At 36.0% G+C, this 17213-nt stretch overlaps 2 protein-coding genes across 9 annotated transcripts in view; one reads left to right on the top strand and one right to left on the bottom strand.

Annotated features, from left to right (window-relative positions):
• The window catches only part of LOC139979871 (pirin-like), a 107999-nt gene extending 98048 nt beyond the window's left edge, over positions 1-9951 (bottom strand). For 3 of the 7 annotated variants that reach the window (XM_071991050.1, XM_071991045.1, XM_071991052.1), the window contains exons 1-2: positions 9526-9950; positions 2690-2786 (exon numbers count right to left, since the gene is read on the bottom strand). The gene's annotated coding sequence lies outside the window, so the exon portion shown is untranslated. Of the gene's footprint in view, positions 1-818; positions 1409-2689; positions 2787-3970; positions 4485-9525 lie in introns of those variants that run through there. The other 4 variants (XM_071991048.1, XM_071991053.1, XM_071991046.1 and 1 more) reach the window with 4 other exon arrangements.
• A 4071-nt stretch (positions 9952-14022) lies between these two features.
• Positions 14023-17213, top strand: part of LOC139979658 (uncharacterized) — a 29292-nt gene continuing 26101 nt past the window's right edge. For both annotated transcript variants that reach the window (XM_071990670.1, XM_071990669.1), the window contains exons 1-4: positions 14023-14176; positions 15208-15270; positions 16209-16244; positions 16676-16737. In XM_071990670.1, coding sequence (XP_071846771.1) covers positions 15268-15270; positions 16209-16244; positions 16676-16737 — 101 coding nt within the window. In that variant the 5' untranslated portion in view covers positions 14023-14176; positions 15208-15267. The remainder of the gene's footprint in view (positions 14177-15207; positions 15271-16208; positions 16245-16675; positions 16738-17213) is intronic.

Raw genomic sequence — 17213 nt, 5'->3', positions numbered from 1 at the left:
TGGAAGGCATGGTCATAATTCACAAACCATGTCATTCTATGTAAACACAATTCCAATGCAAAACTGTGATTAACCTTTGAAAAACCTTATATTTTGTGTTATGAGCAGACCAACATGTTGCATTGTTAAGTACACAGAACACTATAACATTACCTATCCAACAGGGAATACTTAGTCACTTGGAACAGAATTGACATGAGATACATCCAACACAGCAAGTCTCTCAAATACACTTTATAAATGAATCACAATAAATTAGAACCTTGGACTTACTTCATGATACAAGAAATGAAGAAACTTCTTAATATTAGTAATAAACGCTTTTCACAAGATATAAGGCAAAAGACTAGCTCCTAAAATTTATGATTGTATCAACCTATATGATTTTCCCTGCTTTGATGGTAAACTTTTTACATTTATTTTACTGTAAAAACAATAACGAAATATTCAGTACAAATATGAAACAAACATTCTTCTTTCTAAATTTGTGTATGAGGATGACACAACAATTTCTCAAGAATACTGGTAACAGGAATTTAAAACTACTTTCACAAACGTTCTATATATATAGTATATGAAACAATTTCACAGATTTTGCAAATAAATACACAAATAGTCAAGGGCTCCATTATACAAAGACACAGTGTAGAAATGAATTCAAATTACTACTACTGGCTTAAGCATTCCTGGTATTGATGGCTTCACCCTCAAGAAAAATAATAGCAACTTTTGATATCTCAACTCATTTCATTAAAACTCCATTTTTAAACTTAATATTCACTATCAGTACAAATGTACTGCATGAATGAAAATCCTACCTCGAAGACCGGAATACTTCCAACAGATAGAGCTAAAAACACCAGTCCAATACATTTACAAGTAGTTCTCCATCTTTTTCCCATTAGGATGTAAGCCTAAAACTCTAACTGCCGCTAACAAAAGTCTCTATGAAACCTTATCCCTGTTTGCACGACATTCACGACGCATCCCAAACGCGACTGATCACTCAAAGAGGCCTGCAGCGTCATATTTTCTCTAAAACTGAAATTTTAATGCCTCCAAAATTAAAATGGGTAGGAAAGTGGTTGGAGACGCAGTGTCCTGAGATATCACTCGATTTGACACTCCATTCTACCCCCCCTGAGAGTCTCATGAATTTCAAAACAGCTCTTTCATTATTTTTGGATTTTCTTGCTGCAATATAAAACTTGTAAAGGTTTGGGGATCTATTGAAGCGATTCGTTTGCAGACACTTGATACGGCTCTTTGCACTCAGGAATGTAAATGAAGTTTATGTAAATTATTCCGATGCAATTGTAATTCCGGCATAGCATGGCCGCCATTAGACAAGGGCGAAAAAAAAAATAAGCGAGAAAATGTGTCATTTTCCCTTCCTTCTGCAATCGCATGTGCGTACATAATTCAGGAGAAAGGCATAAAATTGACATTTGCACAATGTATGTAAATCTATACTGTACAGATTAAAGGGGTTTGGTATGTTCTGTTATAATTTAGTATGACTGAAGAAGACATAATTGACAAAAAGAGAGGAAAAGGTACATAGAGGAGATAAATTTGAACGTGAAATTAGCTACAAAAGAAGTAAAATGACTGCAAATAGCTGACCAATACCTATACAGACAAACATAACATTTACAAGTGATATTTGGAGACACAAGATTTTGGATACTAAAGTAGTCTTTTTGAGTCGATTAAGTAGTATATTCATTGCTATTTGATAATAAAATTCATAAGAAGGTTGTTTACTAGTAGTAAGTAATAGGTTGAATTTTTTATATATTTCAACTTGATTTGATTAATTAAAGTGTTTAGACAATGGGATATGTACAACAAAATGGAACAAAACAATTACTTGCTCACTTTCAGTATCTTCATTTGGTGAAAAGTATCGAGAAAAGTATCTTATTTCACCAAGGAAATCTTACTTTAACAATACTCAGGAGGTTTAATGAAATTACAGACCAAACTAAAAGCAGTACATTTCTGTTGCATCGATGCCACAACCAACTTTACATCTTTCTGAAAGACAGGGAACAATTCATCTGGAATTGCACAGCAAAATGCAAAAGCATTTAAATTACTACACTGATGCAAATATATATGGCTGTTATTGTACACTGGAGATACATATCATGTTCTCTATTATATGTTGTGGGAAGCCATATGTCATTAATCTCAGAACAGAAGAAACTCTTTCTTTTCAATGCTGCAATAAATATTTATATCCTAAACAACTAGTGTAAAAGTCTCAATGCTACATTTTACCTTTCTCTAGCATCAGTGGCAGAGCGTCCATACAGTCAGAGGGGGCGGATGGACTGCTGGCGCCCTTTTCAGCTTTTTATCACTTTTTACTTATTCGCGATTGACTTTTTTATTGCTCCCTCAAATACCTATTGACATTTGTCACATTTTGTTGGTGTAATTTTCTGACAAAATGGCCATGACACCTATTTATTCTTCGTTTATCTGCAAATCAGCAAGGCCTGGAAGAGTCATTTCCGGCGATCTAGGGAGTATCTTTACTCAAAAAATTTCTCCAGCTCCGTGCCAACCTGTGGTGGCGCTCCGCTTAGATAGTATCGAAAGCGCCCCTACAGACCATTCTTGGCCCCCCCTGACCAATACCCCTAGCTCCGCCACTGTCTAGCATGGATGAAATCCTTACCATCTCTGGACGAAGTGTGCCTCTGATGAGCCATAGTTCTAGTATCCTCAGTCCCTGCTGTACAGGATGAGATGATGCAAATGCAGGACAAACCGAACTGGAAGAGATATTGAAAATATATGATCATAAATACACCTGTGAGTAATGACTGAGTAATCAGCTTAGAACTGATTAATTAATCACAGGCTTTAATTATATATTGCTTGAATTGATGATACACATTGATGGAGTTGTCTGATGATCGCTCAAAGCGTGAAGCTCTGAGTAACAACTACTAGTGTTCCACTAGTCTCAACATACATTTCGCTCTGTCCACCGGACATAGAACACTCTGCGCCAAAGATAGACGCAAACCAACCAACTTTATATTTACAAATATATATATATATATATTTATATATATATATATATATATATATATATATATATATATATATTTATATATATTTATATATATATATTTATACATATTTATATATATTTATATATATATATATATATATATATATATATATATATATATATATATATATATATATATATTTATATATAAATCAACACAACACAACACAAATTTGATCAAATTGGTTTTCAGCCATCAGGTTTAATGTTGATACAGTTGAAAAAAAAAAAATCTACAGTAGAACTATCCAGAATAAACAGACAGGTGAGCATTGACAATTGTTTGTCATTATTGCCAGGTGTCCTACATTCAAGCAGCTGTTAGTGCTTAACATTGGTCATCAATTCAAGCATATTTACTCATAATAGGATTGTAATTGATGATCGGCAAAACATCCTCTGCCAATCCCCCCCCCCCCGCCCCCATTTTTCCCACATGAAGAATATTGCCCAGTAATTAATGATGCTACTTGATTGTACAAAAAACTTGCCCAGATAGTTTCACTGATACTAGTATTAACTACATGTGCAATCACTAATTGGTAAGCTTCAATTTTCAGCTTTCTTGTCCAACCTTAAGACTTTCTTCCTCAATTTGAATGTAAACATATTTTGTTGCATTGTACTGAACAAACACCACAAGCAATATGCCAAAAAGCCAGTTCAAAATGCTAAGAATAGATTACTTGTTACCATTCTCCTCACGACCACATTACATGAAAGATATGCCAACTATAGGAGATACAATCCCCTACAATAGATTTATAAATATCATAGCATTTTATAAGATTGAAGGACAAGGAAACAATGTTGGCAACCCTTCTGTCCCAGACTCCCAATATCATAAATATTTATTATTCAAAAGGGGAAAAAACATACCTAAACCCCCTCAGCAGTTTCTAGCCAAAGATGATAAACATTGATTGATCTTGTCTTCATTTCACCGCCAGTAATTTCATCTCGCTACCAATCTGTGTAAACCGAAAACTGCCAGCATCTAAGAGAGTTAAGTTTTTGACAGAGACATGAGCTGTATGTGTTACAGTATAACAACAGCTAGGGATAGAGTACGATAACGGCAATGTCTGGCTCCTGCACACTTTATATCTGGAGGTCAATGACTGCTAGGAGGCCACAGATGGGAGTACAAAAATACATGAAATTTACTCACAGAAATACCTAAAAAAGGACAAGTCAAGAAATGCAAGGCTGAGGAATAATACACAGAAAAGCTGCAGAATATTCTGATCATCTACTGGAGAGTATGTTGGTATTAAATGACTAGCAAATTAACTAGAAATTTAACAGGAATTAAAAAACCAAAAATCACACTCACTTATTCCTTAAATTTTTTTCTTTCTTCTATTAGTATATTCGAACATTTACTCTCTTCAATCCTTATTTTATCGTATTTTCTTCCTTTCTTATAGAAGTTACTTGTGAAACGTTTTATGCTTTTATCGTCATTGAGCATACCAAGTTTCATATTAAGTCCTTGTGGCACAAATTTGTATACATTAATCACCCTAATTATTAGGTTCATCAGACTTTAGATGTATGACTCATAGCTGCTGTGGGTAAGACCTGTGGAGTCATACACAAATTGCAGTTTTACAGTGTTATACATATGCTACTGCTAAGTAATTAAGTTCAAGCATATATATAAAAGAACTCCTGATTTGCCAATGTCTTGTCCAGTGGCAAATTTCAACCAATTAGAATCATTGAAACATATTCTGAGAGATAATTTCTATATTTCTCCAGAGAATGAACACTGCTGCTGAAACCCACACTCTAAAATGGGTTACAACAAGCAGGGTTCATTTTGCAAATTGAATAGGTAAGTCTACTTAATATATAGGATGGGTCTTTCTCTCTATCTCCTGCCCCCCCCCCTCCCCCTCCCCCACCACCCACCCAAGTCTGGTGGTAAACAGTCTTTGTGAGAAAGTTTGATTATTGGAAAGATAACTCTTTAACCTATATTTCACTTTTTCAAGTTAAGATAACAAAGAGAGCCCATAGTAGTGCAACAGCACATTGAAATTGGGTCTCTATGATGAAGCCAGCCACAAGAAGCTGAATTTGTTTTTCTCGCTAAAACTCATTGCTGCACACAGGAATGAGAAAAATGAATTGATACGATAACTCCTTAACAGTGACAGGTATCCACATTCATTTTCAATATGAAGTGCTACATATGATATCTGTTCCATTGTTCCATATTGTCTCGTCTAGCAAGCTAATTCAAACCGGTAGAATAATTCTGTAGATAGACCATTCCTTCAACTACATCAGTGACAGCAGGCCTTTCATCCCACTGTCATTTTCTAATCAGCAAAGTTTATAAATTTACAGCTACAATCTGGCTTAAATAAATTCTGCAAAATACCAATAAAAAATCTTGACATGCAACATAGATATTTATTGACTGACATGATACAAGTTGAGACTAAAACACTGGATAACTAGTACATTCCACATGTGGTGTTTTATCTTGACAGCTGAGATGGTGTGATCATGTTGTCATCGCTTGCATCAATTATTCTTTATCTCTAAACTGACGTGTTGTTGAACATCTCTGTATTCCATCCACTCTTTACAAAGAACTTTAATAAAAAATCCATCAAAGAAATGTCGTTCATAAACTAATTGCAAGATCTGTTCAGGCCGGTAATGAAAATGATAAAAAATAGAAAAAGATTGGGGGCTCTGAGCAGTTCTGTTTTTCTTCTTCTTCTTCTTATTTGATTATCAAGAAGAGTGAGCGAAGTATTAAAATTTTGTGCTGGTAACTGGTGTTTTGAACAGGTCGAGTAAAGAAAACCAAAATGAGCAGTGTTGGTAGGGGATACCAAATATATTGTTTTCATTGTTTGGAAATTCGGTGATAAATTTAAGTTTTCTAACAAGGACTTGGAAGGTATTGACTTTTAGTAGTTACTTCATGAATGCCTTTTCCATGCACATATTGTTCTTTAATGGAAATATGTCATCTTTGCTTGATTCGATCCTTGGCCTATGACCATTAATCTTCCTACCAAATTTGAAGTTTATTGGTCAAGTAGTTAAAGAGATATCAAATATATGCAATAAAGTTACAGATTTGACCTTTAACCTCAGTTAACATGGTAACCACATATTTAGATAGTACTAGACATACCCATGAAGGTTGTAAGTCAATGTTTTCTCCTGGAGTTATAAGCTTCATTTACCGGCTGTTCACAACCGATATTGCTTCTGCACAAGGAACATGCTTAAAATTGTCATTTTGACCTAGAGACCAATTCCTATTCTGTAGCATTTCAATTCTATGACAATTCCCACCCAGTAACCTGGTAAAGTGTGTGGTACATCATCTTGAACTGCAGATGATGTAACCGTGAGAAGCCACTGGATTCCCGCTGCAGCAACACAGCACACAATACAGTCTCCAGCATTCAACTCGTACTGATCTTGTTAGGAGCGGATTACTGTGGTACAATCTTGGTACAGCATAACACAGTACTAATAACGTATACTAGTCTCAGAACTAATGCAGTAATTGATAAAGGCTGAAGAAGCCACACCTATCTTATGTTCGCAGCAATAATTAGGTCATCAACGGTTGTCTTTATGCAGGTGTTACGGGATTCACTTTGTTTGTACCATTGAACCGTTAAGAAAGTCTTCATGACCCATATCTTGAGGAAAAGCTAGTTTAGTTCCAACAAATCAGGTCAAATACTGCCTACCGGTGTGTACACAGCGAACATGTTTAAGACTGTACCTTTATTTTGTTGACAATTTGATAGGCAATTGAATATTTATGTTCTTTGTCATACACTTTTATATGTATACAGTACCAGTATTTAGTTTGAGTGGGAACATACGTCATCCATTGCATACTATCTTGTAAGCCTGTAATTTTACATGCATGCAGTACCTATACTGTAAAAAGTTACCATGCTTCATTTTGCACTATGTGTTTGTGAAATGTTAACTATCAATTATCATGAAATAATTGCTTTATTTGAAGTAAGACATGATAGACATTATGGTTGGAGATGAATAGCATATAAATTTGCATTCTCATGCATCATCAAGGCATCAGAACAATTTATAATTAAGGAAAAAAATTCTTTCTTTGCAATTTGCCAGGGACTTAGAGTTGGGCTCGCATAGGCTGGACTCGTCTACAACACTAAGCAAACCTCACACATTGTGTTTGTGTAACAGGAGGCCCAAGCTACATTATAAATTACTACTTACTAGGCTTTGGCATAGTAATAGTAGCCTATATGATCAATGTTGGGCCTCGGCTAAGTTATGGGAGTATTTATTGTGCTTGTTTGCGCAGATGAACGTTCGTTAGTTAATATTATACTACTATTTTGAGCTGCTGGTCATTGTATAACAAGGTGATTGGGTAGTTGTTAGCTTAGGGGCACGCAACTGTTCTGGGGGTTCATTGGGTATTATTCTTTAGCTTGTATCTGAAATTACTTGAAAGTACTTAGAATTTGCATTGGGGAAGATGTATTTTGTGGGTGGGATAACAATATTAGAGATTATGTATAGCTGCCAGCCTGTTAGGTTATGAGCATTGTCTCGTTTTGTTAATTTTAAAATTTGATAAAATTATATTTGGATTAATTGACGTTTCTATTGGTCTTCAATTTGAGATTGGGTGAACTTTCCTTCCTTAATAAACGCATTATATTCTCTTCCAAGAGTGAGCTATAGTTTTCAGCGTCGAGTGGCGTTACATTTGTAATGTACAGCTGTATTGATACACATTATATATGATGTGTTCAATGTGGAGTTGTAACCACTCAATCGATCTAATTTCAGTCACTTTCATCTCCATTTAGAACCAAACATCATACATGCATCACATATGCAACACTCACTGGTTGTACAGATCGACCGTAAAATCTGAGAAACAATATGCAAAACTTTTTGAACTGTACATATATGAGCAATAAAAAACTTGTCTACACATCTGCAGAATATCTTCCTTGTTATAATAATTATGTGCATAATTTACAGGAAGTTGCAAGGAGAAATGATTGCTTCTAGCAATTATCACACGTTCAGGCACTTGCATTTTCATATTCAAGAACTTTATTCATGGCATTCAATCTTTGACTTTGGCCTGCTTATTCCTTTGTGTATTGTGTATGGCTTCTTTCGCGAGTTCCTGCTTGCGGGAAGATCACATATACATACATACATACATATTAAATATATAACTTCATGAAGATGTCTTATATTTAAAATAAAAATAGAAAAAAGGTTTACAGTAGCCATATGGTTCCACAGACTACTGATTTAATTTGCCAATGTTGTTTTTTGCCGTCAAAATATCAGAGAAATGTAAAGTTTTAAATAACCTTGTAACAATTATAAAAAAATGAAGAAACATCATGCTAAACCAAACATACATATCAAGTGAAGTTAGAACTTACCTGTGCGTAGGTTATGCAAACTAATTATGAGCTGCAAACGCACACAACAAACACATTTGGCAAAGTTTGGAATGTCATATACCAAGGAACTGCTTAGCTTTGTTGTGACCACAACATAGACAAAATACGTGTAGCCAAAAGCATTTCAAATTTAGCCCTCAGTGACCTGAAAAAGAATGTAACTATACTGTAAGTGTAAAAGAAAGCGTATGAAACTGCTGTTTGTACTGACTGTACACTATATTGTCTAATTACCGACGGTAACAAGCTGTGTGTGTATTTTCTGGGATCGATGGTGGTGTCTAACATTCTGTTACACCTCATTCGAAACGTGGTCAGATTACCGGCATTAGATGCTTCTTTTTGCGCGAGTCTTCACACCCTTTAAACACAGATTTACAGAACTATTCCAACTCATTCAACTCTAGCTATGTACGTTATGGATGAGAAAAACACATTGTCATCTATAACGTTCATTGATTGCTGTTGCAATAAACTTAGTAAGAAATAAGTCCATAAGAAACTTTGTTACATTTGATGTAAAGTTAAAACAGTGCCATTGACTGTACCAAAATAGCCTAACCATGAAAACACATAATTACTTCTTAGTCCAAAACAGCCTATTTCTGAGAAACTACTAGGCACTAGCACTATGGCTTAGTTGCAAGTTGTATTAGAAAGTTACCTGTTACATTTAATGCAAAGATAAAACAGAGCTGTTGATTGTAGCAAAGTAGTGAAAACACATACTTGGTCCAAAACAGCCTTCGTGTCTGAAAAATTACCAGGCCCTAGCTAGCACTGTATGCGTCTATGGCTTGGATTAGCCTAAATAGGCCTAGGCTAGCTAAGTACGTAAGCAAGGCATAGTTATCGAGTCCAATCCTAGCCTTGGGGTATACATTCAGACTAAATAGTTCAATGGCAAGATACAAATTTCATGATAAAGACGAAAGAAAAACGTTCAACTTCCTGCCAACACACCTAGTCCCGACAATTTTCTTCGCGATGTTAATTTCGTTCTCGCATTACGTACGGCTATAATGTGGCCGCCTGCAGGCTAGGCTAGCTCTACGTCAGCGTACGCCTGTATGCTGTACGATGTTGACCGTATAAACGTTACATCCAACGTGGCCAAGGCCTTGACTAGGCCCAAGTTTTGCTGAAAAGTGATGCTGTTAGGCTTAATATCTGAAGATATTGCCGAGAACAGATAGCTTGCTGTTGACAAACCAAATGATTGCTCTGACAGTAGGTGGACCTGGAATGATACTTTTCCGTTCAAAATAACACGCCGAACATCTGTCAGAGAATTATAGCACCCTATAGCTAGGAAAGTTTTGTGATTTACAAAATCGACCTGTCACGGTCGTAAATCCACCTCAGGCTCTAAGGTTAGCCTACGTAGCTGCTTATCAATATTAGGCTCTTTGTGTAAACACTGTGTGGAAATATGTTCATGTCAAACGAAGACCCTCATACACCCTCATGTGGCAGGCGTTGAAGACTAATTGGTAAAAAGAGGTCATTATACGACCGAGGCCTGTTATCGGGTTATCGATGATGTCAGTGATGGTCATCAACTTCAGGAAGATATTAATATACTAGGGCAATGGGCTAAAGATTGGGGCATGAGTTTCCAGCCGTGAAATGTAACATTATGACCATTACTAGAAAGAGGAAACCTGTGAATTTCAATTACATGCTCAATGGGGTTCAATTGGTTAAGGTTGATTGTGTTAAATATCTGGGTATTCATATCACTTCAGATCTCCAACTGGGGAAAGCATATTCAAAATGTGTGTAACAAAGGAAATAGGATATTGGGAGTTCTTCGTAGAAACTTATCCCCTTGTTCGAAGGATGCAAACTTGGCTGCATATAAAGGTCTCCTCCTGTCAGTTTTGGAATATGCTAGTTCTGTCTGGGATCCCCACCAAGCTTTCTTGCAGCACAACCTCGAAAACATTCAGAGGCGTGCAGCCCGTTTCATCGCTTCAGATTACTCAAGAGAGCCTGGCTCTGTCTCATCTCTGTTACGGGACCTAAACCTGGTGCCCTTGGCAGAGAGGCGCAGACAAAGTAGAATCATCTTATTTGCTAAGGGCATCTATGGTCAGGCTCAGATCCCTATTGACTGCCTAAGAAAGCCTCTGCGTAGGAGTCGGAACATGCACGATATGCATTTCTGCCAACTGTATGCCAGTACCAATTGCTATAAGTATAGTTTTCTTCCAAATACAATTAGGGATTGGAATAGTCTGCCTTCAGACCTCATTAGTAGTTCCAGTGGTTCTGTGAATCCTGTCACTTATATCAGTACTCGGTCAGATTTAACTATAGTTACTCTCTTGACGTGTGTGTGGTGAGATATTGTCCCTTTTTGCGGATGTGTCACCGTATCGAAGACGAAGACGAAGACGAAGAGGCAGGTCGATTACGTCATCTCAGGAAACTTTTCCATGATAGCGTGCTATAGTTACAGTAGACCTATACAGCAGACCTTAAAATCGGGGTTGTTACAAGTTGCTGACCGTTAGCCAGGGTCTAACGTTATTCTTTGACAACAGGTCTGACTCTAAGATAAAAAAAGCTAGATAGCTAATAATATGTGGACACTAACAAGTAACATATATGGTCACAGAAACTTTGAAAGCCACAATGTTTGATCTCTAGAGTAAGGCAAAATATATATTTTGCCTTACTTTGGAGATCAAACATGATGCTGCATCTAGACATACAATAGGTCATATTTTGGTGTTTTTACATTTCTTGTGTACTGTTAGATATAGCACTGCGGTGTTTATACTGCCAATGTAATTTATTGAGCCATTTCAAGTTGGTTTATACTTTTCCGCAATGAACTCCAAGCCCTGGTGAGTGTCCTTTTAGCTGGACTTCAGCTGCAGCTGTTGCAGATAACTATTGTTCCCATATTCTCCATGATATTGGAAATGTAGTAGCCGTTAGGAAGAAACGGGGAGAATATTCCCCCTTTTTTTCTTAATTGTTGCTTTATTACTTTTCATGCTTGCTATAGATAGGACCGAAACTTTGAGACCTACTTGGCATCGATTTAAAACCGATTTTGCTTTTCACTGGTGTCCCAGCAAACACAAAAACGTTTTTAAAACGTTATTAAAACGTTTCGTCTTTTGTTTTGATAACGTTATTTGTGGTGTAATTAATATGTCACGAAAACGTTTTCAGGCTATTATTTCAAAACATGTTTTCGTTAAAACATTAATATAACATTAATATCTCATAAAAACGTTATGCCGACGTTTTTATAACACCACATTTAACGTTATAAAAACATTTTAGAGGCTCTTTTAAAATGTTATGATAACGTTTTGTGTTTGCTGGGGTGTCACACCCCCAGTAGCGTAGCCAGGATTTTTTTCAGTGGGGGGGCGCTGGGGGGGGCTTGACCATTTCCTGGGAGGGAGTCTTGTTACTATAAGCGGAGCGCCACCATGAGTTGGCGCGAAACGTACCCCAAAATTTAGCTAAAAAGGCCCCCTAGATCGTTGGAAATGACACTTCCCAGGTCTATTTTTTTTGTGAGTTTGACACCGGCATTGACATTTTTCGACAAATCTGCAAATTGCGCGTGGAAAATAAGTAAAGATTGACTGGGCTTTCAGGCAAGTAACATACTGAAATGACCGAACTATATGTAAAACTGACATCAAAGATTGCGTCTGAAATATTATTAGGGTGATAGACTGATTGGCCGGTAGTTCTCAGCGATAGTATTGTCTTGCAAATTTTTTTTTTTTTTAGCGGTTTAAGAGCATCAGGGCATGTCCCAGAAGTGAAAACCCTATTGAAAATTAAAAAAAAAAAATATCGAGGCAATGACGCGAGCAATGATGTGAGAAACCTGTATGATGTCAGCATTTTTTTAACCTTTTAACATCTTCTTTGGCATTCCAGTACATGGAAACCACCTTTCTATAAGGGTATAGCTCACTGGCTTGTTTGATCAGTTAATGTGCACTGGTTACATGATCCTGGTTGGCTGTTTGTATTAGTATTTATTCAGGCGAGTATAGAGAGGGATTTTCGAAGGGAGGGGCGAACCTGTAGGCAAATTATCAGAGCCGCAGATTCGGTATTGGAAACTATCTAAGCGTGGCGCCACCATAATTTGGCGCGAAGCGCACCAGAAAATTTTGGCCGAAAATGTCTCCCAGATCGCTGGAAATGGCACTTCCCAGGCATTGCAAGTTGCATCTAAGCATTTTCTATTTTGAATTTACTAGCGATATCATAAAAACGTACAAAAAATATGCTCAAGGGGGGGGGGGGAAGCGGTCTCAGTCCCCCTTCGCCCCCCTGGCTACGCGCCTGTATATTAGAGCAGGAATTATATAATTCGACGGTCGTTAACATGCATTTTCAGTACAGTGCGACTACTGTAGATGTATTCTCGTATTCATAACCTTATATGTTATATTTCAAAATACGATATTTTCTTCAAAGTGGATAGATGTTCTGACCTTTAGTGAGCAGGTGAGGGGGTCAATTATATAACAATTAAGCCTACACCACAGAAATTTCATAAAATTCTGCACTATAAATAATGTCTCACATACTTTCCTCACATATTACTATAGCTAAGTTTTACACTCTTTCACAGTGTTCTACAACTCAACCAACTAAGCCAAATCATTGCATCCACTGAAAGTGGCATACTCCTATTCTAATATATACCAATCCGTCCCAAGCGTTCTCCTCAGGAAAAGTGAAAAACAAAGAAACAAAACAAAAAGCAGCAAGAGAACAACTTTTTTTAATATTTTTTCAATCAGGATCTGTTTCTTGTGTGTGGCTCGAATGTTGAGAATGAATGTCGGGAAGTACATGTGGTGCAAAACTTGGGTCAATTGAGGTAATTATAGACCATTTTAGGCCTCCCATGCAGGATCAGCGTACGATAAATGGTTACCACTGAGTTAAGATGTTTGTTTACAAGTGGCGAAAACTCCAGACTCTCATAGCAAAAAATCTTCACGGTCATTATACAGAAACGTGATGGTGCCATGATTGACTAAAACTTGTCAGGTATTCAATGATGTGGATAACGTTAGCTGGTGAGAACTTCTATCGAGAGTATTAGTGACCACATTACTTTTATTATATACAGTGCAAGTCAATGGGGAATTTAATAGGCGTATGCTACATCAACACTTTTGAGAGAGCGAGAGAGAGAGGCACACATAGTTAACACTGCGTACCTTTGCAATGATGGATATGATATGATATATTGGGTTGATGCGAACAATAATTACCTCTGTCTCATTTTTTAAATTTTTTTTGATGTGTTTCTCCTGTATGACTTCAGCTGAAACAATATAAGTTAATTTGAGTTCAAATAACTATTTATTGCTATTCAGTTTCCTTGTCCAGCGTTGGCGACTGCTTGCGTGCTATTTGAATCCTAATTTGTACTAAAAAATAATATATAAATGAATGAATGAAATAATACGGAATTTTGCAGAATTGGCACAATCGGCGTTCCATATTCTATGACGAGCATAATGAAGATTTACGAAATGGTCAGTGCTGATGAGTTTTGAAAATGACACAAACCGACTACGTCCCGTCACAGTTTTCATCTAATTTACAGGTTTTTACATCTTTTTTAATGAATATACACTCTCCATATTTGAATTCGTGAGCGCGTTTCAAGTATTCAGATGGGCCTCTCACAACCAACCCATCACTGTGTTACTACCAGCTAAGCTTAGCACAGGCTAGGCCTACAATTTACTTTAATTTTATTAGGCCTAGTACAACTACATGTTACCATACTGTGATGTACTGTGCCTACTGGCTACATCAGCCGAATGAGATCGACCTAGGACTATAGTGAACCAAAGTTTTACATCGCAAAATGAAAATTACTGATGCTCAATACCAATTGACATTTTTCTTGTGGTTGCCCGAAATTCAATGCGGTTTATGATTTTCGACTGAAAGTTGTAATCTAACAAACTTCTGAATGTGAGTTCTGACGATAGGTGAAGCACGAAGAAAGACTAAGAGTAAGAATGACAGGGTCTGAATAACCGAAAAATATGTGACAAGTTCAATGCCGCAATTAATTGAGAAATATTTCGTCTTCAGACTTGAAATTGCCTAGGAATGGCAAATTGTGTCTTTTGAATCCCTGTAACTGAAATTTTAAGCATTAATTGTTCACAATTAAATCACAGAAGCTTGTGTAATATTTCTAGATGTGTGGCCAGTGCATTTGGCAGAATGTGCAATTGCATGGTATGCTATATCTCGGTATTCTAATAGCCATAAAGAGCTTGCGTTAGTGGATAGATTATTGCCTGAATGAATCATGTTCTACCAATTGTTTTCAGTCTTTTTGTCAAATAATGGTTAATGGTGTTTAAATATGAAGTTCCATTCACCATTTCAGTCATATGAAAAAGTGTGTCAGTTTCTTGGTTTACATATGAAATTGAATGTATTTGGTTAATTGGTTTAGATGTTTGACTTTCAGTTATTAGCCTTTGCAATTCATGTCTTGAGATTTTCTTGGCCATAATGTGATAATTGCAGGGATCATTTGTATGCAGTTACAATACTACCAATGAAAACTATTCAAACAGTGAACTAATATATTTACAATTCTTTTTGCCATAGATACCTTATGAATTCAGTTGATAGAGAACTATTGCTACCACAAGAATTATCCAAGGGATAATGGTATGTCTCTTTTAACTTACTAAATATAAAACGTATGGAACATTGTACATGGATGTATTAAATATTTTCAAAATCCAATGTAATCTTTCATTTGTATCTCTTCTGTAAAGTAGAAAGTGAATCAAGATTACAAAAATTCACAAGCATCATCCATTATAAGGCAAATTAAGTTATGGATTAACTTAATTTGATTTTCAGGTAGTAGAGCACAGAATTCATTATTCTGAAGTCATAGCTTTAACTCCCAGAATATGTTAGTGGTATACTGGAACATTAAATATAATTTCTGAGAGTGACATAGAAGCGATTGTAAGAAGAGATTGTCTTGTACATAGATAAATTTCTTTCGTTGCCCTTTTGGGCGTTGAGTAGCATGGTAACGGTGTGAGTTGCGGTTACATGGTATGCAAGATACTTATGTTTTGTCTGGCTCTCCAGCAAGGAAACAGTGAAAAGTGGAGACTGAGTTGAATTGTATTGTATTGTAGCCAATATTTTCTTTACTCTAAAAAAAATTGTTCATAACTTCCCATCACTATTGTATTTATGATGTTGGAAGAGAAAGAAAAGGTGCACTACTTATGAAGCTTATAAGGTAATGCTATCAAATTTAAACTGGTCCCAAGCTTAGAGTGTTGCAAAAAACTGCTTGGCTGGTTTATTCAAAAGTAGAAAAAATAGAATAGCAAAGCTGACATAATATATATTAGAAGTGATGTAATTAGTTTAATATCACTTACTAATGATGGAGGCTGGGGAGGGGAGGGGGAGGGACACTTCTGGAGACTAAAGAATCCATGATAACCATTAAAAAGTTTACTGTAGATTTGATAACAAAAACAATCAATTCTCTGCCTCATAAGAAACTACATGTTGTTTCTTCAGTATTAATAAATAATGACTTTCGTTCAATTTTCCTGCATATTTTCATCATCTAGGCTATTCATCTGGAGGCAGCTCTGAGACAAGCAGAGGTCCGTCAAAGTTTTCTTCTCCTCTTTATTCTATTAATAACTGTTAATTCATTAATAAAAGCTAAATAACAAGTTTTACTTTGGTGATAAGAGTTATTAAGTGTACGTATCAAAAAAAGGTGGACAAATGACAATGGAGACGGCAGATGACCGAAGAGAAACAAACTGATATTTTTCATTGAAAATCTATAGTTTACTGAGCTGAATCATTAGTTTTTACCTGAGAGATTGATATCAAGATGATAAGGTTTTTTCTTCCGCAAGATACTAGAGCCATTTAGAAGAGTGTTGTCTTCATTTATCTTTTGTACGCCCAATATTCCTAGTCTGAGTCCTATTACCTGTTCTTGTCTCAGTAAATTACTTTTATAGCATTCTGTCATGGAAAACTGGCCAGTTTTGCCTTAAACATTCATTTTTTTCTTTGACAGGATTTGCTGCAGAATTTAACCTCAAACCCACAAACCATTGAAACAGAACCAACGACAACATTGTAAGTGGACGTAGTGCTGTAAGCACAATTTAGGCTTAATGTTATATTTTAAGAGGATTTTTCTTGTATTTAAAGTTTGATTGATCTCTTCCTTGTTCTTGTCTTTGTCTGTTTTCAAATGGTGCAAAGTAGATTATCTTTGTTTATCTTTATATAATAAATCTTTATATAATAAATTATCTTTATGTAATAAAAATTCTCTGTCTTAAACAATGATACTTCATAAGATGCAATTTTTGTTTAACCTTACTGTCATTATGTTTCTCTTCATTTTTTTCAGTCATATTAGTTCATCTTTAATAATAATAAATATAATTCCCACACTTTTGAAGAGAAGTTAAATTTACACTGAAATACTTCATATTCAGGTAGTGTCTTCTCTAATCCACAAAACTTTATATCGAACATCGTGAAATCGTATCCATTTGCATAGTTTTCATATAACCTAAGCAGGCCTTTTTGAATGTAATTCTGAT

Source organism: Apostichopus japonicus, chromosome 14, assembly GCF_037975245.1.
Source record: "Apostichopus japonicus isolate 1M-3 chromosome 14, ASM3797524v1, whole genome shotgun sequence".
Classification (NCBI taxonomy): Eukaryota; Metazoa; Echinodermata; class Holothuroidea; order Aspidochirotida; family Stichopodidae; genus Apostichopus; species Apostichopus japonicus.
The sequence above is the reverse complement of the archived record's forward strand: the minus strand, read 5'-3'. Positions and strand labels throughout refer to the sequence as shown.